This window comes from Acomys russatus, chromosome 3, assembly GCF_903995435.1.
Source record: "Acomys russatus chromosome 3, mAcoRus1.1, whole genome shotgun sequence".
Lineage (NCBI taxonomy): Eukaryota > Metazoa > Chordata > Mammalia > Rodentia > Muridae > Acomys > Acomys russatus.
The window spans coordinates 55,511,063-55,536,650 of record NC_067139.1 but is presented as its reverse complement, the minus strand read 5'-3'; the positions used below and the strand labels follow the sequence as shown (position 1 = coordinate 55,536,650).

Sequence of the window (25,588 nt, the reverse complement as noted above, 5' to 3'; positions counted from 1 at the left end):
TGAGTACTGGTATTAAGGGCATACACTACCATGCCTGGCTCTACTTTAATATATATATATATATATATATATATATATATATATATATTTTTTTTTTTTTTTTTTTTTTTTTTTAAATTAACCAAGTGTGGTGGTGCATATGTCTTTAATCCCAGCACTCAGGAGGCAGAGGCCAGCCTGGTCTACAAAGAGAGTTTCAGGACAGCCAATGCTATTACACAGAGATACCCTGTCTGGAAAAAATAATTAAAAAATGTATTATTGACAGTTTCACAAATATATATATTTTGATTATATTTACCCCTACCACCTTCTCTTATTCCCCTTATATTCCTGCTGAACCCTTCTTTCCTAGAATAAGTAACTTTTCTAGTTTTATTATTTATTCATTTGACTCACTGAGTAATTAGGGTTGCTTGCATGTGTACAACTACAGGGTGACACAAATGTAAAGGTTCCATGCAAATAAATAACTTACTGGAGTATGAACAGCCTCCAAGGTTACACCACTGAAAAAAGTGACTCTCCTTTCCCTCAGCAGCTGTTAACTACCATTAGCTCCTCAGAGAGTAGTGGGGTCTCATGAGCCCACCATGACCCATGATGGTTTTTGGTTGTTTTGTTTTCATTTAAAGAGGGAGGAAGGGAGAGAGAGAGGGAGAGGGAGGGAGGGGGGGGAAGAGGAGGAGAGAGAGAGAGAGAGAGAGAGAGAGAAGGGAAGAGAGAGCGCAAGTGCGAGTGCACCATGGTGTGCATGTGGAGCTCAGAGGGCTTGTCAGAATTTGGTCATCAGGCTAATGTGGCAAACACTTTCCCCCCTCTGGCACCATAATGGAATGTTGGTAGGCCCAAGCTTGTGTAGGCAACTGTAGTTTCTATGTTCATGAGATCATGTTGACCATGTCACATATACTTTCATAGCTCTCCTCCCCATCCTCTGTCTCTAGACACTCTTTCTGCCCCTCTTTGTGCCATGTTCTCTGAGCTTCAGAGAGAATATTATGAATGCTCTGTGTAAGGCTGAGTACTCAACAGCTGTTTATTCTCACATTTTCACCAGTTAGAAGTCTGCCTTAATTGATACCCATTGAAAAAAGAAACATCTCGGTCCAAGGCTGAGATAATGAATTTATGAGTATAACATATTTAAAAGGCACTTTGACAACATGTTCATTCAGCTAAATAGTCCTAAGGTTTTATGACCTCTGCAGTTTAGGGCTTTAAAAACAACAGCATCACCCCACAACTCCAAAACAAGTTTATAGTACCAAGCATGAATTCCTTCCTGTGGAGTAAGTCTCAAATCCAATCAGAGCAGTTAATTTAGCCAATCACAGTCCTGCCACTATTGCTTCAGGGGCACATCTTTTCCTGGTAGTGCAATACTGTAACATGCAGAGTCCCCAGCTGTGTAAGACTGTGATGAATCCCACCACACTCCCACGTGTCTGCATAGCAACTTCTAGCAGTAGGAGAGCTAGCCAGCAAGAAGGAGACTTCAGCTCACTTTTTGATATCTCTGTGTCCTGCAACCAAAGTGTGTAATGTCTTCACAATAGCGTCTTGAGCTATGGTGGGTGTCAGGAGCAATAACCTGTATTATTTGAGGGGCTTCTGAAACCTCTCTGACCAACATCTCATAGGGAGGTATCCCACACAGAACAACCTTTTTAAACAGAGTAGACTACATTGAGATTTTAATTACCAAGAAAAGAAAAACTCATCCAACAACAAGCAAATTGTTAAGAAAATGCTGTAGAGCACAATTACCAGGTTCCGGTAAAACTTTCTTGTCCGTAAAGGTCATATTCTTTGTAAAGGACATAAGCTTTTAGACAATTGGGCAGTGGAAGAAATGACATGAAGACAGGGCAGCGCAAACGTAATCGTCCCATACACTTCCGGATCTTAAGGCGGCACAAATGTTTTAGCGAACGGGGGTTTGCTAAAACAAAAAGAAAGAATTGGGTGTTTGTTTTGTTTTTGACCTGAGGGTTTAGTTGTATTTGATATCTGTGTTAGGATTTATATTTGCCCTCACAGCCTGTAGGAAAACAGCTCTTCAGTTCTTATCACAGACTTCTCTGTAGATAGTTTCAGAAGTACATCAACTGTGAGTGTGGCTTGTGAGCCTAAATCCTTCAAGTATTTAAATATCAGCTCCTCCATCCTGTCTTTTGGGATTGCCTAAAAGCTCAGAGATCACCCCAGGAGAAACGAGATTTAAGAAAATCTTAATTTGACCTATGTGAGAGAATTCATGTGGAAGAGCATTTGATATCCTACAGGGTTAGAACTCAGCTTTCCCTCTTGCTATTGCCAATTCATTACATAATTCCTGGTGCCATAATTCCCCATAGCCATGGGCTAAGTGCATTGGGGAAAAGGTACTACCTACCTACAGAGTGAGTCATTAGGTCTCATTTGCTGGGAAATGATGATAAACGTATATTATGTAGTTATGAATTGCACCATTTTAAAAGAATAGTACTTTTCTATTCTTTCTTAGGTCAGCCTTTTAATCAGAAGACTGTTCTAAAAATAAAATAAAAATACAATTAATGTTTTGGTAAGAATTTTCTATAAAAACGATACTCACTCAAGATAAAATGTATTTCTGACCAGAGGTTCTGTTTTTCGAGCACAGCTTTCAGTTTTGAACAGATTTGAACTTGATCGACGTAATCAAGCATCACGCGAACAACTTTTCCAGAGAGATGCTGTAGCCATGACAAAGTTATGACCTCACAAAACTGCGAGGAAAACAAGCAGAAAGCAAATGAAAACCAGCACCGAATGCCTGCAGTTGAGCAGAGAAATGAGCACTAAGCTCCCTTGTGAGCTAAGCATTCTTACTGATCTCAGTGTGGCCTCAACACCACACAGCGTTTTGTTATATGTGTGTATACGGCTTGCTTCGACAAAGACTGCCCTGCAACCAGCTGTGGCCTTTTGACAGTTCTAGCCATCAGATGTGAGTTGGAGTCTGAGCAGCTACCCAGATACCATTAAAGAAAAGCAAGACACATGTAGCCTTCTGGCTAGCAGAAATACGGGTGTGTATTTCTCCTGTTAAACACAAAGCTATGAAGCTGCCTGGTTGGAAGACTACCTACTTCTGGTTGATTTTTAAAAATTTTTTATTAATTCAGATTACAACTCAACTGTTATCCCATCACTTGTATCCTCCCATTCTTCCCTCCCTCCCCGCTTTTACCCTAGTCCCCTCCCCTAAGTCTAAGACTGAGGGGGATGTCCTCCCCCACTATATGGTCATAGGCTATCAAGTCTCATCTTGGTAGTCTGCTTATTCTTTCTTTGAGTGCCACCAGCCTCCCCTCCAAGGGGAGAGTTGATTATTTTTAAAAAGCATGTTTAGTGTATGCACGTATATGTGTGTGTTCATGTATGTGCATGTATTAAGCCAGAAGTTAATGTTCTGGAGTTGGTTATCTCCTTCCACTATGTGGGTTCCAGGGATCACTCAGGTCATCAGGTTTGGTGTCAAACACCTTAATTTACTGGCTAGTCCTATTTTTGTTATTTGAGATAGAATCTTACTGTTACTCAGGCTGGCCTCAGGTAATGCCTCTTGAACAGTTGGAACTACATGTATTCCATTATGCCCAGCTGACTTATTAAAGCTTTTTTTTCCCATTTTCTATTATTTATAACCTAAATCTGATCCTGATAGCTGAACAATATGACAATTCCTGCCTTCAAATAATTTGTGTCCTTAGACAAGATGCCCAAATGAGAATTGAAGTTATACCATCTATATGAACTCTTTAGGAAATAATATCAGATGGTGTATGTTTAAGTGGCAAATCAATATAGATAATTGCTATAAAAGAAATGAGCTCCACAATAAGAGAGTAAGTGAGAGAGGGAACTACTTAAGATAAATAAGGAGGGGCCTCTGGGAGAGGACAGTGGAAATAGGACCTGAAAAGTTGAGGAAACCGTTTAAAAGCCCTGACAAAAATTGGAGGTAAGGAAAATAGTAGATGAGGTAAGGCAAAATGAAGAGGCCAGTGTGTAGTTCTCTTTTCATTAGAAAGATAGCCAGAGGACCCAACGGAAGACCCACCCATGGGAGAGCCAGCCCCTGACACTAGTAACAGTACTCTGCTGTGTTTGCAGACAGCAGCCTAGCAGAGTTGTTCTCAAAGAGGCTCTACCCAGCAGTGCTTTGAAACATGCTGAGACGCAGCGCCAAGCATTGGGTGATGCCTAGGGAGTCTTGTGGAATGGGGGGTGTGTGTGGGTGGGGGAGCTCTACAAGACCAACAGAGCCAACTAACCAGGGCCCAGAGGGGCTTGCTGAGACTGAGGCACCAACCGAGGACTGTGCATTTGACTGGACCTAGGCCTCTACACAGATGTAGCAGATGGACAGCTCAGGCTTCATGTGGAACATCTAGTAACAGGAGTGGGGCTCTCTGACATGGACTTTGCTCCCAGCTTTTTGATCACTTCCCCCTAGCGGGATTGCCTCACAAGGCCACGGGAAGAAGACATGCTCAGTCCTCATGCAACCTGATGAGCTGGGGTGCATGGGAAAGAGGGCTTCCCTTTTTCGGAGGAATAGAAGGGGATGGAGGAGAGGGAGGGAGAGATGGGGCTAGGAATGGGATGTAAAGTCAATAAACAGAAAAAAAAGATGGCCAAAGGAAATAGGCTGATCAGATTTGAGAGCTAAAGGAGATAACCAAAGAAACCCAGTGATTACAGTATGGGGAATTTAGAAACATTTTAGCTTAATCATTGAAAGAGAAAGTAGCTAGAATGCATGATTGTTATCCATTGTTTAAAGTATCACTGTCATGTTGAGCTTGTGAACTGTCCTACCAGTAATGACTAAATCACTTTCTCCTCTGAACTATTTCTGTACTTCTTACATTTCCCACTGTTTGGTTCAGTTATTTTATCATGTATCAGTCTTCCCCACATGAGCTTCTCCAAGGGCATGTTGTGTCTGCTGTTACATACAGTTCTAAGGCTACAAGATAGTAAATGCTTAGGGAATGCCAGCAGTACTGTGGGCTTACCATAGTATCTTTAATAACTGTAGATGTCCAGCCTTCAAAAGCACAAAAACGATGAACCTTTTCCCCATGAGGACAATCAAAGCATCGCTCAGTGTCATATCCATAGTTTAACAGCATCCTGAGCATGACTTCATCTTTCAGTGTGTATTGCAGTGCTGATGGGAAGTGCAGAGGGTTAACTCTGCAGAAGTAATTCACATTGGCCCCATGCCTCAGTAACAGACTGATGAGCTCATAGTTGCCCATCCTGAGAGCTATCTGCAGGCAGTTTACAGGGTCCTGATTGGGTAGAGCTCCAGCACTCAGAAGCAGCTTAACTGAAGAGAGGTCACCATTTGAAACAGCAAAATACAAGGCTGACTTCCTCTGGTCATCATAATGTTTACGGATTCTCTGATCTAGCATGAAATTCACATCAAATCCAGCCTGGATGAGAGCTTCCAGGCACTTGGGGTGTGCCCCGGCTGCTGCGCAGTGAACTGGGCTGATTCCACTCCTCTTGATGGCAGCAAAATCTGTAACTGGGATCAGTATCTTTAGAGCTCTGAGAAAGAATTTGAAAATGTACTTCAGGTTGTTAGAATGCATTGTTAACCTGGCTATGATACTGTTAGCCCTACACTGAACCATATATGCAAATCAGGCAGTATTAGGACCCCCTAACAAAAGTGCTCATTTCTTCATCAAGAATCTCAGCTGTCCTCACACGAACTCTGGTGCCCCTTTTCTGACCACGTCCCCTGGATGGGGAGACCTGGCGGCACTCAGAGGAAGGATAGCAAGTTACCAAGAAGAGACTTGATATTCTAAGAGCATGTATAGGGGAAGGAGTTCTCCCTCAATCACAGACATAGGGGAGGGGAGAAGTGGGAGGGAGGGAAGAATGGGAGGAAACGGGAAGGGCTAACAATCGAGATGTAATATGAATAAATTAATAAAATTAATTAAAAAAATAAATAAAATAAACTGGGATTACCAAAAAAAAAAAAAAAAAAAAAAAAAATCTCAGCTGTCAAGCAAAATGTAATAGAATCACTGTTTACTTTTTAAAAGCCTGAATTAGCCCAATCACCTGAGACGCAAGGCTTCCCATGTTTCCCAAGCTGTTCTTTATAAAATGTTACGACTTCCTGTTACTTACAGTTACAGAATTGAACTTACAAGAAGTGGCCTTTGTCAGCGGCCACATGAATAGGCAGGTGGCCTGAGCCTTTAGGAATGTTGGCATCCGCTCCATACTCTAATAAGAGAGTCACAGAATCTGGATTCCCTCCTCTAACGGCTTCAAGTAAAATGGAGGAAGAATCAGAGGCCTGGCTGTGAACATCAGCTCCTGAAAGGAGGAAAAGTCTCATTAGGCAAAGATGATGATTCTACTGTGCTCTTTTTTTTCCCCTTGAGACAGGGTTTCTCTGTGTAGCCTTGGCTGTCCTGGACTCCCTTTGTATACCAGGCTGGCCTCGAACTCACAGAGATCCTCTAGCCTCTGCCCCCTGAGTGCTGGGATTAAAGGCGTGTGCCACCATGCCCAGCTATTCTTAAGCAATCTTTTTTTAAAACACATTTTTATTGAAAAATAAAATAATTCATATTGCATCTCATTTTCTATCCCATTCCATGCATCCTCCCATTCCTCCCTCCCTCCCACTTTCACCCCAATCCCCCTTCCCTATGACTGTGACCGAGGGGGACCTCCTCCCCCTGACTATGGTGCTAGGGTATCAAGTCTCTTCTTGGTAGTCCGTTCTTAAGCAATCTTAATATACCACTACCTCCACTAAAAGCACTTAGGGGCTGGAGAGATGGCTTAGCAGTTCAGAGAAATTGTTGCTCTTCCTGAGGACCAGGCTTTGGTCCCCAGCACCCACGTGGTGGTTCACAACCATTAGTAACTCCAGTTCCAGGGCATTTGAAGCTCTCTTCTGACCTCTGTGGGCAACATCCATGCATGTGATGCACATACATGCAGACATCATGCTTAAATACATATAAAAACAAAACATTTAAAAACAGCACTTGTTATAGTAGAGTACTAAGAATGAAAGATGGTATAAAATGTGCTCCCTTTTCTCAAGTGCTGTATAAACTAGGTGGGACAGAAAACCGTGGGATAAAAGCAGTTTCTAAATAACAGTTTGGTTGATCTTCAAAGTAGTTTAATGTGTCCTTTGGCACTTAGAACTTCAGTAGGACTACTTGGTAAAGGTAGCTTGCTTTCTAGACTGTCTTATAAAAGCCACCCTAACCCATAGCACACTTGCATGTAGAGTGGCACTAACAAGCAACTATATTTCTATGTTTTCTAATGATATTTTGATGGCAAGGGGCGGTTTGCTATTTTTTAAATTATTCAAGACTATTCTTAGTAAAAGACCCTAATTCTTCTTAGTTAAAGTTAAGGACTGGTGTCCATGGCAGTCAGAAGAGGGCATCAAATGCCCCGGAGCTGGAGTTACTGATGGTTGTAAACCATCATGTGGATGCTGGGAACCAAACACTGGTCCTCTGGGAGAGCAACAATTGCTCTGAACTGCTAAGCCATCTCTCCAGCCCCTAACTATGATAGCTACAAAGATAAATGTACCCATACTTCGTTAGGTTAAGTGTCCTCTAGATCTAGGGCAGGGACTTGGAGGGGAGCTGAGAGGTGAAGATACTAGAAGTTGCAGTGAAGCTCAGTGCATTCTGAGCCTATTTACAACTCAATAAAAGGATGAACTTTTAATTTAGAACAGACTTTTTTTTTTTTTTTTCTTCCTGAGACAGCCTTGGCTGTTCTGGAACTCTTTGTTGACCAGGCTACCCTCCAACTTGCAGAGATCCTCTGGCCTCTGCCTCCAAGTGCTGGGATTAAAGGCAAGTGTGCCATCCTCCTCATTTATCACGAGGGCTGCACAGAAACCACCTTCCTAGAGTGCAGTAAGCAATCTAATAGACGGTTTTTGTTTTTTTGAGTGTTCACTATGTCCTTTTTATAAAGTGGTTCCTTTATCTGTGTAAGAATTTCTTAACTTGGGGCTGGAGAGAGAGCTCAGTGTTTAAGAGTGCTTGCTGCTTTTCCAGAAGACCTACGTGATGCTGGGAGCAATTACATGCTGGATTGGCAAAAGCAAGCAAGTGAGCTTGCTGGAGGCAGCCCACTCATTTCTTTTTGCATGGCTGACAAATGGTTGTATCCCTAGTTTAGGCAGAGCCCCAGGGATTTTGCTGTTAAGACTACTTATCATTGCTATACTGCCTTTCTATGCTTGTCTCACATATCTGTCATGGCAGAGGCCCTCGCTGCCTATTGCTTCACTCTGTTGGGCAGATTTCCTGCAGATTATTTTGAAGATGTACCTTCATAGTGCTGTTTAAACAAGTTGATGATTTCATAATCCCTGATGATTGATTTAATAGAATTTCTGACTTGATTCAAGTAACTAAAAACACTCCTGCTGTGTATCAAAAAACTGCTAGGAGCTCTGTGAACCTCCATATGAATTACACCAGGAAGGAAAACAAAATTGAAACAAATTAATCATCAAGGAAATGCATTCATTGTAGGTTTAGTCCAAGGATAAGGCCCAAGTGTACACCACGATAAGAAAGATCACATTAATACAGAAACAAAGAATAAACAGCTAGCCATACAAGACAAGACAAACACTTGTTTCTTAAAAACCTTGACATTAAAAAAATAAAAGCCTCTTGCTTTGAACACATACATTTGAAATAAGAAAAAGATAAAATTTCTGCTTTGAACTCATAATGAGCACATAGATAAAACCACTACTTTAAATTTACACTGAAACAAAATATCTAGTTAGATATAGTCTTAATGAAAACTTAGATCAGCCAGTAGTCCTACTGTGAACTCCTTTTTATGTAATGATTCTATTTTTGAATGAAGTAATTTTTCTATACATAGTGAACATTTGTATTAGATGGTATAAAAACCCAAGACAGAATTAAAATTTGTTGAAGCCGTCTGTTTCATCCAAAAATGTGTCTGTATATATTTATATACATCCCTTATATGTGGATGAATGGTATCTTTCACCAAGCTCCCTTGTTTTATATATTGATTGTATGAGTGCATGTGTGTGTGAGGTTCATAAAAATCTGTTTGCTTTGTCTACCAAATGTGTGTACTTCTTTGCGTGCTTCTAAGTTTAGAAAGTGATAAGCAGTCTAGAGTGTTTTATTAGGTCTCTAGCTTCCAGCAAGCCTCTGTTTACTGCTAAGCCATTAAGTTAAAAGGAACTGAGGTTCTTTTTACAAACCCTTGTTGTTTACATCAGGAAACTGTCAGGGCTGTGGCTCCTTATGCTTTGAGCTAAAAGAGCCATCATCGAGGCTGCAATCGCTTCAGTCTACTGTGGTGTGCTGGAGCTGGACACTAGCAACCTGAATTCAGTTTCCAGCACCCAAATTGGGTGGCTTACAACCACCTTTATTCCAATTGTAAGTGTCCGATGCTCTCTAGCCTTCTTGGACACTTACAATCTAGCAGCGCACACACACACACACACACACACACACACACACACACAGAGAGAGAGAGAGAGAGAGAGAGAGAGAGAGAGAGAGAGAGAGAGAGCGCTATAATTAAAAATAAAATCTTAGACAGATATAGTGGCACATGCCTTTAATCCCAGCAGTGGGAGGCAGAGGCATATGGATCTCTGAGTTTGGGGCTATCCTGGACTACAAGGTGAGCTCCAGGATAGCAAGGGCTGCATAGAGAGACCCTGTTTCAAAAATCAAATATAAATACAAATACAATCTTAAAGAATTGCTAAACTTGACAACCAATAGGAAGGGGAAGAAACAGGCTTTCTGAGTTTAAGTTCCCCAAAGACACACAGCTAGTTAAACAAGGTGATTAAGACTTGTGTGCACATCTCCAGACCCAAGCTTACTTCTAGGAGACCATGTAGCTGCTGTGGCCACACAGGGTGGTAAAACTATGTGATTTTAGAGTCAGATATGGCTTCAAATGCTGGCTCAGTGGCCAGCAAATGCTGGTTCATCTGAAGGGTAAAAGATTTAGGAGTTGTCTTCCTTCCAGTTCTATATTTAAATCAGCGATCTGAACAAAGGCTTTACTCTTTGGCTAGGGATGCAGTTTATTAGAGTTCTTGCCTAGACTAGAGATGATGTTGGGTTCAACATCATCAGCAAAACGCACACATACACACACAGAGAGAGAGAGACAGAGAGACAGACAGAGAGGATTGTTGCAGAGACGTTGTAGGAAAGGACCAGTAAACACAAAAGTTTAAAACTCTTAGGCTGGAGAGATGGCTCAGAGGTCAAGAGTACTGTCTATTCTTCCAAAGATCCTGAGTTCAATTCCCAACAACCATGTGTTGCCTCACAACCATGTAAATAATATCTAGTGCCCTCTTCTGGCATGCAGGCAGGACTCTATATAAATAATAAAAGAAATAATTTTTTTAAGTTTAAAACTCTTAGTGTAATGAGGGAGTATTGGGCAAAACTCATCTGCAGCTTCATAATTTTAGTAAAATTGTGATACAGAGATTCAATCTCCATGATGAGCTTAGGCTTTTTATTTATTTTTATTTTTAAAGATTTATTTATTATTATGTATACAGAGCTCTGCCTGCATGTACACCTGCAGGCCAGAGAAGGGTATCAGATCACCTTATAGATGGTTGTGAGGCACCATGTGGTTGCTGGGAATTGAACTCATGACCTCTGGAAGAGTAGTCAGTGCTCTTAACTGCTGAGCCATCTCTCCAGTCCGAGTTTAGGTTTTTTAATAGCCAACATTCACATACAGTTTTCTCAAATACTGGCCTTAATAAAATGTTAACTTTTATTATTTTGAAACACCTTATTAAGAAGAGCCCTTGGGGCCAGGCAGTGGTGGTACATGTCTTTAATTCCAGCACTTGGGAGGCAGGGGCAGGTGGATCGCTGTGAGTTCAAGGCCAGCTGGGTCTACAAAGCAAGTCCAGGATAGTCAAGGCTACACAGAGAAACCCTGTCTCAAAAAACAAACAAACAAGGAGGAGGAGGAGGAGGAAGAGGAGAAGAAGAAGAAGGAGAAGAAGAAAAAGGAAGAAGAACCACCCTTGGGGAATCTGGAGAGTTTGCTTGATGGTTAAGAGCACTGGCTGCTCTTCCAGGGGACTTGGGTTCAATCCCTGGTACCCACATGACAGCTCACAGCTGTTTTAACTCTAGTTCCTGGACATCTGACTCCCCTTTTCTGGCCTCTGTGGACTTCGCATGCACATAGTGAATGTACATACATGGCAGGCAGCACACGCAAAGTTTTAAAAACAAAAACAAGAACCCCACCCTTGGTAAGCCTTGCCTTTCTGCAGCAATAGTTGCATGATTTCAGTGTGTCCGCCTTGAGCAGCGAGGGCAAGAGGAGTAAATCCATAGGAGCTCCGTGCATCTGGGTGTGCTCCAGAAGTCAGCATCAACTTTACCATGTCCCTTCTGCCTAGCTTGGCAGCTTCATGGAGAGCTGTCCTCTCATTGGCACATCGCAGATTGACATCTGCTCCATGGCTGATCAGTAAGGTGGCCATGTCGTAGGAGTCTTTCAGAACAGCTGGGGAATTGTGAGGTGGATATTATGTTCAGAGGCCTTTAAGGTTAGTATCATATTAGCTAGTGCCCCTCAGCTTCTTAAGGTGCTCTTTCACTCTCCCTCATGCACCCAGCATTCTGTGTTTAGGAAACACACTTTAAAATACAGCAGATACAAAGTAACTTTAGCAGTGTTTTTTGTTTTGTTTTGTTTTGTTTTTTGTTTTTGGAAGACAGGGTTTCTCTGTGTAGCCCTGGCTGTCCTGGAACTTTCTTTGTAGATCTTGCTGGCCTCAAAATCCCAGAGATCTGCCTGCCTTTACAGTGTTTTATATCAATGGGATGTTTGTTTTTGTAAGCTATGAGCAGCTACTATCTACTGGGTGTTTATAAGGTTGAGATAAATTTTTTTTTAATCTTTATGTTCTCAAGAAAATAGGGAAAAAAAAGAGAAAAAAAAAAAAAAGAAAGAAAGAAAGAAAAGAAAAGAAAGAAAGAAAATAGCTTAGTGGAGACTCTCACATGCTCTGCACCTCCCTAGGAGCCATAGGCAGTTAGTGGTTACTGGAGGATAGAGAGACGTCTCTTCAGTGATAGAACTACTTGTTAGCTGGTTATGCTCCTGCAAATACCTTCTCACCCATATTTCTTTAAGCAACCCTAATTAAACTCATTGGATCAATAAAGACATGAAAGGGAGGTAGTTGATTGTTTGTTTGTTTTTGTTTTTCAAGACAGGGTTTCTCTGTGTAGCCTTGTCTGTCCTGGACTCACTTTGTAGACCAGGCTGGCCTCAAACTCACAGAGATCTGCCTGCCTCTGCCTCCCGAGTGCTGGGATTAAAGGCGTGCACTACCATGCCTGGCTGAAAGGGGGGCGGTTGAAAAGAGGAAGGAGATTGAAGAGGCTGGAACAAAGGAGGGTAAAGGGCGAATAAACTTGATAATACATTATATACATACATGAAAATAACATAGGATGGTGTATGCTTGAGTGTCAAGTCAGTGTACAAACATGAAAATAACATAGGATGGTGTATGCTTGAGTGTCAAGTCAGTGTACAAACATGAAAATAACATAGGATGGTGTATGCTTGAGTGCCAAGTCAGTGTACAAACATGAAAATAACATAGGATGGTGTATGCTTGAGTGTCAAGTCAGTGTACAAACATGAAAATAACATAGGGTGGTGTGTGCTTGAGTGTCAAGTCAGTGTACAAACATGAAAATAACATAGGATGGTGTATGCTTGAGTGTCAAGTCAGTGTACAAACATGAAAATAACATAGGATGGTGTATGCTTGAGTGCCAAGTCAGTGTACAAACATGAAAATAACATAGGATGGTGTGTGCTTGAGTGTCAAGTCAGTGTACAAACATGAAAATAACATAGGATGGTGTATGCTTGAGTGTCAAGTCAGTGTACAATGTACCCAGCATTAATCACCTAAAATACACCACATAGTATAAACATCTTTCAGTTTGCACAAATGTTATAATGAAACAGTATTATGTGTCAATAGTACATGCTATTTTTTTTAAAGAATGAAATTAATAAGATGGCCCAGTGGGCAAATGCACTTACTGCCATGCCCGACAACCTCCGTCCATCCCTGGGCCACACGTGGTGGAGGGAAAGAGCCAGTTTCTGCAAGTTGTCATATTACCTCCGCACATGTGCCATGGTACGTGCACCCCCAAGCTCTCCCCATCGAGTAAATAAATATAAAAATAATATAAAAAAGGAAAAGAATGCATACTAATCACCTCAAAGTACTTCAGAAGGACAGAGATGCTAAACACCTTGCTGTGTACTGAAATTGCTCCTTCGCCTGTGACATGGACTGGTGGTGACAATTTTTATTTACATGTGAATTCTGTTTTCAGAATTGTTTCTGTAAACCATCTTTAACAAAAGTGAACTATATATTCTTCTTTTTTCTTTTTTTTTTTGGTTTTTCGAGACAGGGTTTCTCTGTGTAGCCTTGGCCATCCTGGACTCACTTTGTAGACCAGGCTGGCCTCGAACTCACAGCGATCCGCCTGCCTCTGCCTCCCGAGTGCTGGGATTAAAGGCGTGCGCCACCACGCCCGGCGAACTATATATTCTTAATGAGAGTCTAACTGCTGAGTCTGCGTCCTAAGATGCCTGCAGCACAGGATGCTCCCTGAGTTCTTTGTGATGAAAATGATTAATACCAACAGCCAATGCAATTGTAAAGAATGCGAGCCTGGGTGCTCAGTGCCACAAGCAGCATGAATAAACGAACTCCAGAAAGAAGACTGGCTTTCTACTATCAGTGTGCAAGTCTTCAGAGTTTAGTGTGTTTTTCACACGTGACTTTTACACACGCTGTTATCCGAGAGGGTAGAACTGGCCTGTGGTTCTCATACATCTGTGGGGTAGTGCTCTATAGTTCAGGCATTGCCTTCTCAGAAGAGGCCAGTGGGGGTTTCCTTCAAGTGGGAAGACTCAGACCTCATGCGACAGCTTTGAGCAGTGCTGTATTGATAAGAGTTGCATATGTGGTGGGTTTGAGGAGCCAGATTAGAAGTCTCTACCTTTCCCACCTATCTTTGTTCCTTCTTAGAGGATTTTTTTTCTTTCTTCTTTTTTTTAGGCTCCCCCCCACCCCAAAATACTTTCTCAAAATCCATGCTAGCTTTTAACTCACTGTGTGACCCAGACTGGCCTCAAAGTCAAGAAAGTTTGATTACACACAAAACTCACCACACCCAGCTATCTACAAGCTAGAAAACAGGTTTCTGTGTCTGGTCGGCAGGGATCAAATTGTCAGTGCTATAACTAAAAACCTGTGGACATGGAGGAAACTGAGACTCTTCTTCAAACAAGGTGTTCATTTACCTGTAAGAAGAGGAGAATTGCCTTCAAAGTTCTTAGCATTTGGATTGCAGCCATTGAGGAGGAGAAAATGGGCATTTTCTAGGAGGCTACTGCTGACAGCCAAAAACAGTGGTGTTTCACCATTGTGGCTGGTGTGTTCCCACACACTGGGCTTGGAAGCTGAAATAAATTCATCATACCACACAGGTTAAGATCAGAAATAAACTCAACCTACTCCTGAGAAACATTAGGAGGAATGAAAAGGAGTTTACCATTCAGGGTTATTTCTAAGATGTTCTTATTTAACTGCACTGCTGCTTTATGCAGAGGAAGCCAGCCATCCCCGCTGGCTTCATCAAAGGCACAATGGTACTTGGCTAAGTGTGCCAATGCGTCTTCCTTACCTAGTAACATGGAAAACAAAACAGATTCACATTTGGCGCATACAAGGGTCCGCACTGCTCTGACATCTACTTCCAAGGCAAGTGTGCAAGGTGAGTGTGCAAGAGCAGAATCCGAGCACCATCCTCAATGAAAGGTAAGTTTAAATGTCACAGGACAAGTACTGATGCTTTGCACCCAGCATTCCTCACCACCCAGGGCCAGAAACACCCCAGCTGTTTCTACATACAGGAACCCTGCCATTCTTTGATAAATTACACTAAAGTATTTTCTCCCAGAAAAGACCACTTCAGACCATGGGTCCCCAAATGCTCAGTCTGTAATAGAACCTGTTTTCAGACTTTGGAGCATGGAAGAAAATGCTGCCGCCTCCTGTACCTCACCACAAGCTGGAGAGAGAATAGGGAGAGTACTTAACTGCCTCTATTGCTTCCACTATCTTCTTATAATCATCACTTGGCAAGGAATGGGATCTGCACAGAAAAAATTGTAATTATAAATCTAATGTTTCTGACAGAAACCCAAAAGAAAAGGCAAAGACAGTAGCAGTTACTCAGGGATAAACTCCCATATGAGGCACCCACCCAATGAGACCTAATAGGAACACTTGCTACGAGGGTGGGTGTGCAGCTTGGCATTAGAGTACTTGACTAGCATGCACACCACCTTGGGTTTGATCCCCAGTGCACATACCCATGCGTATGCCCTCATGCCCACGTACACAGGCATGCTTGTGCGTGAGTGTGTGGGTAAAGGGAGAAGACAGACTTCACTTGTGAAATGTGTCATGTTCCTCCACATGTCATAGGGAGGCTACCTCTCCAGGTCGGCCAGCGGGAGTGGCCGGCTTCCTCTGCGTAAGGAAGCAGGGCAGTTAAATGAAACAAAGCAAACAAGGTCTACGTGGGAGGCTAGACTGCAGGACATGCCTTCAATAAATGTGGCTGAACTGACGATATAATTGTACTACATGGAAACACTGATAGCTACTTACTGCTGAAGAAATACATAACCAGGGTATAAACTTTAAAATGTCTCCATAGTTAGAATTCTTTCTCAGCTTAAATTACATGCTTATGAAACTGTCTGAACATTAAAGTTTTGTATGTGCATTTTTAAAGTTTTTGAAACAGGACTTCACTGTCGCCCAGGGCTGCTCCATAGTCCTGCCTCATTCCTGCCTCTGCAGTGATGGTAGGCATGCACCACTGTGCCTGAGTGTAATAAGTGAAACTTGATTGTGTTCTCTGAGTCTAGGTTGAAGAGAATGAATTTTCTTAGACACTCTGTCCTGTTCACAATTTTAACAGTGTTTACAGGTTTGGTTCTGTGTTAGCTTCCCTACGTTCTGTAAGAAACTACTTCACTCTTACTTACAACAACACAAATCCATTACTTTATAGTTCTGCCTCTTCCTGAAGGCTCTAGGTACCATTCTGTCTCCTTCTAGTGCCATCATGTGGCTTTTGGTACACAGGCCTGTTCCTTCTTCCCCCAGGCCCTCCATTTAGTGTGGCCTTCCCTCCTGTGACATCTCCCAGGCACTTCCCATTTCTTGCCTCCACCATTTGCCTTTAAGGGCTCTTGTGATCATGGTGGGGCACCTACACTAGGCGATCAGCGTCTTTAGTTCCGTTTGGCTTTACTTCACTTTGCTACATAAGGCTTGTGCACTCAGGGTTTTAGGAATTAGGGAGTAGCACCTTCAGGTGGGCCATTACTCCACACCGCACAAGAATATTCACCTTTCCCTTCATATGTGTGTGTACATGTGTGTGTACATGTTCACATGTGTGGATGAGTATTCATGTGCAAGAAGACCAGAGGTCAAATAGACTACCTCTATTGCTTCTCCATGTTTTTATGAGATAGGCTCTCTCACCCAGATCTCATCAGTTCAGCCAGATTGGCTGTTGGCTGGCCAACAAGCTTAGGTACTGATCTGTCTGCTTTTCCCAGGCACCGACGCTGCAGATGTACACAAACCATGTTATGTGGGTGCTGGGGATCTGACCTCAGGGCCTCATGTTTGTACGGCAAACACTTTATCCAGTCCCCATTCTAGGCTTCCAACACCAACAAGTGCCTGACCCAATCAACAATCTTTCCTATGTATCATACGAATTTTGAACTTTAATAAAGGAAATTATGTAATGGCTACAATCTCAATTTCTGTGAAATATTTCCATGCTGTATTTAGTCAAAATATCTCACACTTTTCAAACCCAAATTATTAATTAAAAATCAATTACTTGGTTCTACATTTTAAGATAATAATCATAAGATAAATATGATAAAATAGCCTAATAAGCCTGATTTCTTTATAAAACTTTAAGCATTTAAATATCATTTTAATCATCCTAAAGTGAACACCAGTGTATAGGAATTGTGCTACGGCAGAAAGCACAGAATTTGTGTCAGGCTGCCTGCATCTTCATTAGCTGAATGAACTTGAATAAGTTACTCTTGTGTGCCTCAGTTTCCTCACTTCTAAATGGGAAAAATATCAGCACCTCCCCACAGAGAAATAATGAGAATTAAAATGGAAGTGAGTTAACAGTTATGGAGTGCATGGCCTATTGTGATCACACCATGAGTTTGTTACATTTAGAATATACAATAGGAGATGCAGCTCCATGATTAAGGGTTCCCAGCAGCCACACTGGGCAGTTCACACTCACCCATAAGTCCAGCTGCAGGGGGACCTGTCACCTATGGCTTCCACAGGCACCTGCACTCCAATGCGTAAATCCACACCAGAGACACACATCCAAAATACAAACTAGACCTTTAAAAACCCTGCAGATTTGATTTAACTCATCGTTTCCACATTTAATTGTAAGATCAATTGAGGTTAAAAAAAATCTTGCTTTATGAGAGCAGGTAAATAGAGGTTGCCTTGCCAAGCAAACTGGGTGTATCATCCCAGGAGAGAAGAATGGCTTTGCCCTCAGGGGGCCAATGGTGCTGACTGGGGAGCAAGCAACTAGCCATGCTTGACTGAGAACTGCCATACCTAGGTGAAGACCATAGCACAGTTGTCCTTGTGGAGTTTAGTTACACATGACTATAACGGTGGCACATAGTCAAGTATTTAGTAAGGCAGGTGAGGAGGAGCCCAGCCTTTCATCTCCTCAAATCTAGAGGAGGGACTGTAACCTCGGAAGAGACTGATATCTCTGGTGAGTGGATTAGACACAGCTCCTAGGTCCCTGACTGGTGTAAGGATCACCCTCACCTAGGTATGGCAGTTCTCAGTCAAACATGGCTAGGTGTATCTTCTCACTCAGATTTGCTGTTACGCTCTTTCAATTATTTTCTTATTACATTCTTAACTCTTTTCATTTTTTTCTGTGCATTTGAGCATCATATCTTATATACACTTAAGTTACAATTATTTGTTGGGAAACATAGCTCAGTGGTATATGCTTTGCAGTCACATGGCCTCGGGTTCAATTCTAATCACTACTGGAAAAAAAAAAAAAAAGACAACTCCCTGTATTCTACCTGACTTTCCCTTCTGTTCTTGTCACATTAGAATTAAGGTCATGACTGTTCTCAACTGCTGGCTACTTCTTCGTACTCACTGCCAATGAGAAAGATGTTACCTCTCATCTTCTGCCGGGTGTGGAGCTGTTCCTGGCTTGTAGAGATCCAGCAAACTTTGTTGGATGACAAGCTGGGTGTCAAGGTCAGTGTCCATGTCCTCATCACTGCTGTAGTTATCCATGTGAAACTCAGGGATGTTTACTTTCAAGTCAGAAGTAACTAAAGTATTCTTCCAGTTGTGGAAAGATTTTCAACTGCTTTAAAAAATATAGATGATATTTAGAAAACTAGAAAATTGATAGGATTGGTAAATGAAAATAAGGCAAATTTTTAAAACAAAATATACATTTAAAATTTCCCCATGATTTTGAAAGTTTTCTGGACTGCCATAAAGTCTATATAAACTAGAAGTTTCTGTAAATAGACATTTATTTAAAGTTTATTAAAGAAAATCTTCCTTTCAGCCGGCCATGGTGGTGCACGCCTTTAATCCCAGTATTTGGGGAGGCAGAGGCAGGTGGATCTCTGTGAGTTGGAGGCCAGCCTGGTCTACAAAGTGAGTTCAGGGCAGCCAAGGCTACACAGAGAGACATTGTTTTGAAAAAGCCAAAAGAAAGAAAGAAAGACAGAAAGAATCTTCCTTTCATTTGAGTCTTAGGTCATGAATCCTTGCCAACTATACACTAGAGAACAATTAATATCTAAAATGTATAAAGAACTGGAAAAATTAAGTCCCTAAACCCTCAAATGATATAGCTGATAAGTGGGCTAATGAACTGTACAGACAGTTCTAAAAAAAAAAAAAAAAAGAGCTTAAAATGTCCAATAAACTGGTTACATAGTCCCAGAAGATGCTATGCTGGCTTCTGGAGGTGAGACATTAGTAGCCTTGCCCAGCAAGAGATCCTGTATTCCACATTAACAACACATTTAGGAGGATGTTCCCAAAGAGTGAAACCTAACCACTTTCTGACAGGAGGGAATCCATGCTTGGTGCTGTCATTTTGATCATCCTGCCTCAGGAGATCTTAGGCCCTTGTCAGGAGCATACCTTTGGAAAATGCTGAAAAAACTGCTTTCTAAATATTTGTTGATAGCCATAGATGTTTGTTGCTCTAATCTTTGCTATAGAAGCTCCTGTCTGCAATGCGTAGTGGTTAACACAGAGACTCATGCATGGTTTAAGTGTGGGGAATAAGAAACTGTGAGTGCTCAGCTATGGTCCTGTATCTACATTCCCCACACCAAGGAACATTGAGGAAGAAGGGGCGGAAAGGTGTTAAGAGCTGCCGATGAGGAGGAGAAGCTGTAAACGATGACGTTTGGACATGACAGCAGCTATGGTTCTAGCACAAGACCTACACAAAATGAAGCCCATCCAAATGCCAGCATAATTGCAGATGAGGCCCTACATCTAGCTGAAGATCCAGTGACAGCTGAGAGCTGCTGAGGGAGAGAGCCACTTTTTCCAGGGATGTCGCTTCTGGTAGTCTGCTTATGCTCCAGGGGTGGCTCCACATCCATGTACAGATATGGGCAGCACTGATTGGACTCTGGGGTGGTTTTTGTTTTTTTGGTTTTTTTTTTTTGTTGTTGTTGCTTTTTGATTTCGAGACAGGGTTTCTCTGTGTAGTCTATACTGACCTGGACTCACTTTGTAGACCAAGCTGGCCTCGAACTCACAGTGATCTGCCTGCCTCTGCCTCCCAAGTGCTGGGATTAAAGGCGTGCGCCACCACCGCCTCACCTTCTGGGGTGGTTTTTCATAGCAATAAACCAGAGGACATGAAACTGGGAAGACTGTGTGTGTGTGTGTGTGTGTGTGTGTGTGTGTGTGTGTGTGTGTGTGTGTGTGTGTGTGTGTAGGCTTTGACCTTTTCCAAACCTACTTTATTTGAGGTTTTTTAATGCTTATACCTTCCTTCCAACCCACCTACCCTAGATAGGAGAGAAAAGAGGTTAATTGGAACAGAAGAAATAGACCTTTTTGAACTTAGTTCCTGGGATATATTGCACAAAGACTGGAAAAGCTGATGGCGTCTGTGTAGCCCTAGAGAATTCCTCTATCAGAGCCCTTGTCTCCAAAGCTCTTTTGGCCTGTCTGCTTTCCCGTTCCTCTAGAATCTTTTTTCTTTTTTTCTTTTATTTTTTATTTTTTGGTTTTTCGAGCCAAGGTTTCTCCATGTAGCCTTGGCCATCCTTAACTCACTTTGTAGACCAGGCTGGCCTTGAACTCACAGCAATCCGCCTGCCTCTGCCTCCCGAGTGCTGGGATTAAAGGCGTGCGCCACCACGCCCGGCCCTCTTTTTTCTTTTTTTAAAGATTTATCTATTTATTATTATGTATACAGTGCTCTGTCTGCATGTACACCTGCAAACCAGAAGAGGGCATCAGATCACATTATGGATTTTTTTTTTGTAAGTTGCCATGTGGTGCCTGGGAACTGAACTCAGGACCTCTGGAAAAGCAATCAGTGCTTTTAACCTCTGAGCCATCTCTCCAGCCCCCTCTTCCTCTAGAATCTTTACAGCCTCTCCGACTTCCCATTTTTCTTCGCCTCCTTCTGCACACTGATGCTCTGAACACCTGTCTTGTGGAGCAGGTTGGGGCAGCAATTGTGGGAAACACTGGCTCTCAGTACCAGGTGTTTTCCCTTTACCAACAGCTCTTCCTTTTGCTTTTCAAATACTTCAACCTCTACCTGCAAATTCTCTAGTTGTACAGCCAACGCTGCAATCCTTTCTGGAACGATAGAATTTACTGCCCCTTCCGGTTTTTACATCTTATTGGTCGTTCTTCCAATTTCCGCCCCTCCCCCCCATAGGACATTTTATTTGTCACTGCTAAAAATCTGGATTTTAAGTAGACTCTTGGACTGATGGTTCATATTCATCAGCTTGTTCAACTTTAGCACCTGTCTCGTCACCAGTTATTTTTCCAGAGCTACCACCTTCACCACGGAGCTCCATTAGTTTGCCCAGTTCAAACTTTGCCTTCTTCAGCATTTTAACTTCTCTAATGAAGACGTCATGAAGAGGATAGATGGGCTGGCAAGCCTTTTCTATGCTTTTTCCAATGCTGTCTGGAATTAACTTATTAACTACTTCAAGTCATTTGTCTGCACTTCTCGGGTCATGATTTCCATCACCTTCTTCTGGATCTGGCGGACCTGCTGGTGTTGCACATATGATGTCTTTGGTATCTGGTTGTTGCATTTTTTTTTGTGTGTGAATTCAACATAGAAAAGATGGAGCAAGTAACCATCAGTTGTCTTGATATCAACATGAGCTTCAGTCATGGTCTGCCACTTTTTGAATGTGGAACACATTTTGTCCTGGGTAAGATCCATGCCGTGCCAGCACTCGGGAGGCAGAGGCAGGCAGATCGCTGTGAGTTCGAGGCCAGCCTGGTCTACAAAGTGAGTCCAGGATGGCCAAGGCTACACAGAGAAACCCTGTCTCGAAAAACCAAAAAAAAAAAAAAAGAGCCATGCCGTGGAAGTTAGCCAGACAGTTTTTCCCCTGAACATCCTCAGTAATTAGGTTGAATTTTCTAAACACAAATTTGTCATTCTGTAGATCAGCAAGGCTTGCTTCAAACACACAACCCTTGAGGCCATCAGATGTAATTTTGGTTCCTTGAGTCCTTGTGAATACTGTTTTCCCAATGTCTCTAATATTGAACATAGCCGGAGCTTTGACATCGTACAAGTCTTTCTTAGAAAATGGACCAACCACTTTCTTCTTGGCTCCCTTCTTGCCGACCACCATTGTGCTGCTCAGAGAGCCAAAAGGCTCTTCCAATCTTTTTTTAAAAATGTAATACAGTAAAAAGAAAAAAAATCCCTCTGGGTTTAAAGCAGGAAAGAACTTTGCTGCAGCAGCTGTGATTTTGCTGACGCCCTGGAACAGCAGCTCTTTATCTTCAATCCTGCATCTCCCTCCACATTAGAAGCTAAGTTACCCCTTGTGCCCAAAACACGTTGCGCATCACCTGTAGGCTCCGACTTTTTCCAACCCTACTTTATTTGAAGTTCTTTAATGCTTATACATCCCTTCCAACCCACCTACCCCAGATAGGAGAGAAAAGAGGTTAATTGGAACAGAAGAAGTAGACCTTTTTGGACTCAGTTCCTGGGAGCGATTCCCCTGGTGTAGTCAACAGGATTTCAGCAGACCAGCAATTCAACCAAAGTTGCTGCTGGAACTTGGAACAGCAGCTGGAACCCGGAGCCCCTAAGACTTCACTGGAGTGGTTCTCTCTAGGAGCATCTGAAAGTGGAGCCAAATAATACCAAGACCCAAAAAACCCTGCCTCATGATATTGGGCTCATAAATATCTCCTCTCAGCGTATGTAGTAAGATGTGTTTAAACTGGCAAAAACCAAGTCCCGGCATGAGGTGGTTTGTCTTCTAGTGGATAAACGTCAGCTGTTCTCTTACAAGTCTGTTCCCCATCCCACACTGTACATCACTACAGAGGGAGGCACTGATAGGAAATGAGGTAGTGGTGGATGGAGAGAGAGATGGCGTATAAATGCGTGACATTTTCAAAGAGTAAAAATATTACTTACAAACCCAAAACCAACCAAACAAAAAAGGCCAGTTAATATCTGAGGCCTGAGTTGTGTTCAACATCAACTTCCTTAGCCATCAGGGAGATGTGAATTAAAACTGCTTTGTGGAGCCGTTGAGATGCCTCAGTTGGCACACAAACGTGAAAATCTAAGACTGTCTAACGCTAACACCAAGAGGACAGTGTTGAGATAGCTAGATTCCTGGAACTTCCTAGTCTGCCAGTCTAGGCAATTATCTCTGTGGTTTCCAAAAAGAACACAGGCAATCGCCACTGCCCTTGTTTATTCACAATGACCACAGTTATTGTGAAAAACACCACACATACTTTGGCAACAGTTAAAAAAAAACACAAACAAACCTCAAACCAAGTAGTAAAATTCATCTTTGCTAGCAAGCTTTCCTAATGCCACACTCAAGAATTCACAGCAGCTATAGTAACCTGCAAGAGACCGGCACAAGGTCAAAGTCGGGCCTAGATAAGGACAGGTGATCTCTAGGCTCCATCCTTGACTGCAGAACAATTGTCAGCTGATATTGTCTAGGGGATGAAAGTCATTTTCTAAGGATGTGACTACTGATAGGATTTCCATGCTCCGGTGGATGGCTCCGTATCGCTCCCCCACCACAACCACACATGAATAGCTCTAACTGGACTTAGTGGGTTATAAAAAAAAATTAAGGACATGAAGCTGGGAGGAGGACACATTGGGGGACACATACAATCATATCTCACTATATATACCTATAAAATGTCAAGAATAAATAAAATGAGAGGCTTCACCCAGCAATGGATTGAAACAGATGCTGAGACTCACAGGCAAACGTTGGGCGGAGCACAGGGAGTCTTGTGGAAGAGTAGGGGAAAGGAGGAAAGTACTTGGACATGACAGAAACCCCACAAGAAGACCAACAGAGCCAACTATCCTGGGCCCAGGGGGGCTTGTGGAGAACAAAGCTCCAACCAAGACCATGCATGGACTGGACCTAGATCCTCTACACAGATGTACCTGATGGGCAGTTTGGTCTTCATGTGGGTCCCCTAGTAAGGGGAGTTGGGGATGTCTCTGACATGGACTGTTGCCTGCTTTTGATCACTGCCCCCCTCCCCACCCCCTGCAGGGCTGCTCTGTCAGGCCACGCTGAAAGAGGATACCGATGTGACTTGATGTGCTGCAGTGGGTTGGTGGGGAGGTCTCCCTTTTTCTAAGAGGTAGGGAACTGGGATGGGGGGTTGGGGGGGGAGGGGAAAGGGGAAGAGGGAGGGAGGTGGGACCAGGAAGAGAGGAGGGAGGAGGCTACAATTGGGATGTAAAGTGAATAAATTAAAAAATAAAAAAAAGTTTAAAAAACTCAGCTAGAGAATAATAGAGAGATACACACTCCACAGCAGCCTCTGCCCTTTACACACACACACACACACACACACACACACACACACACACAGACACATACACACATAGGCACACATACAGACACAGATACACACACAGAGACATACACACACACTGCATAAAAGCAGAAAGGGGATCACAGAGGAAATGGTCTTAAAGAAGGGAGGAAGGGAGAAAAAGAGAGTGATGGCACACATTGATATGAAAGTCAAAAGGGGAACTGTATAGGGAGGGGCGGGGCTCAGTAAGAGAGGCAGGGAGGGCAATATTGGGGAGAGGGCAATATTGGAGGGAGGGAATGAATAAGGACAAAGTATAATGACATAAATGTAAGAAAACCCATTTGCACACTAACTTCAAAATTTAAAAAGAAAATGTAAAATAATAAACACCCCCAAAACCTATTTGTAAATAAACAATTCATTGAAACTTTAAAGGTATTTTTAAAAATCCCAGGTCACTTTTGTCATATTGAAGGTGTTTATTATTGATTTATTTTAGACATGGCTGGTGAGTTTTTCTCAACGTTTATAGTATCCAAAAGATGATCTTTCCTATACAGAGTGTATGTTGTGCTAAAGATACTATTTTAATCTAGAAAGCACTACAGTGAGCAGGCTTAGGAACAGTTACAGAGAGCAGGAGTAGCAATGGTTAACAGCAGCCAGCGTGTTAAACAAAGTCCAAATGATTGAAAAAGAACATTACCATTTTAACACAGACTAGGATCCAAAGAGTCATTTTTACCTTTTTAAAAAAAGTATCCTCTAGGACTGCTCTGAGGCTTCCATGCTGTAGGTGTGTCTGGGTCTCCACTCCCCTCTGGTGACCTTTATAAATAGCTTTACTATAAATACTTGATCACAAGGCAGCCTGGCACACTCTCCTTGTTTCTCACATGTCGGTTTGTGCTGTTTGGAAGAATACCTCTTTTCTTCATTGCTAGGTTCATCAAATTTAAAAGATTTCATGTTATTTGGCGATATAGAGTATTTACAGGGGGCTGGCCACGAGAAAGAATTCATTTTCTTAAGACTTAGACACATAGCCACTGGAAACCACAATTTCTTACTTAACAGAAACCAACAATTTTGCTCTGATGGCATTATCAAAATTGACTTCTCAAGACAGGCGTGGTGGTGCACGCCTTTAATCCCAGCACTCGGGAGGCAGAGGCAGGTGGATCATTGTGAGTTCAAGGCCAGCCTGGTCTACAA

The 25,588-nt window shown here is 42.4% G+C and overlaps 1 protein-coding gene and 1 pseudogene across 4 annotated transcripts; both read right to left on the bottom strand.

Moving 5' to 3' along the window:
* Window positions 1–1,652: 1,652 nt before the first annotated feature.
* On the bottom strand, window positions 1,653–25,204 carry Asb14 (ankyrin repeat and SOCS box containing 14). Of its 4 annotated transcripts, XM_051140628.1 has the most exons (10): window positions 18,462–18,598; window positions 15,272–15,326; window position 15,089; window positions 14,724–14,855; window positions 14,473–14,631; window positions 11,383–11,628; window positions 6,213–6,384; window positions 5,052–5,595; window positions 2,600–2,753; window positions 1,653–1,945 (listed from the first exon to the last, which is right to left on the bottom strand). In XM_051140628.1, the coding sequence occupies exons 1-10, from the start codon at window positions 18,581–18,583 to the stop codon at window positions 1,767–1,769; spliced, it is 1,764 nt and encodes a 587-aa protein (XP_050996585.1). In that variant the 5' UTR covers window positions 18,584–18,598; the 3' UTR covers window positions 1,653–1,766. The 4 variants fall into 4 exon arrangements, with proteins under 4 accessions (XP_050996585.1, XP_050996562.1, XP_050996576.1 ...); XM_051140605.1 differs by lacking the exons at window positions 14,724–14,855; window position 15,089; window positions 15,272–15,326 and having other exon boundaries at window positions 18,462–18,706; XM_051140619.1 differs by lacking the exons at window positions 14,473–14,631; window positions 14,724–14,855; window position 15,089; window positions 15,272–15,326; window positions 18,462–18,598 and adding an exon at window positions 25,119–25,204.
* Window positions 21,255–22,173, bottom strand: LOC127187085 (40S ribosomal protein S3a-like; annotated as a pseudogene).
* Window positions 25,205–25,588: the final 384 nt, after the last annotated feature.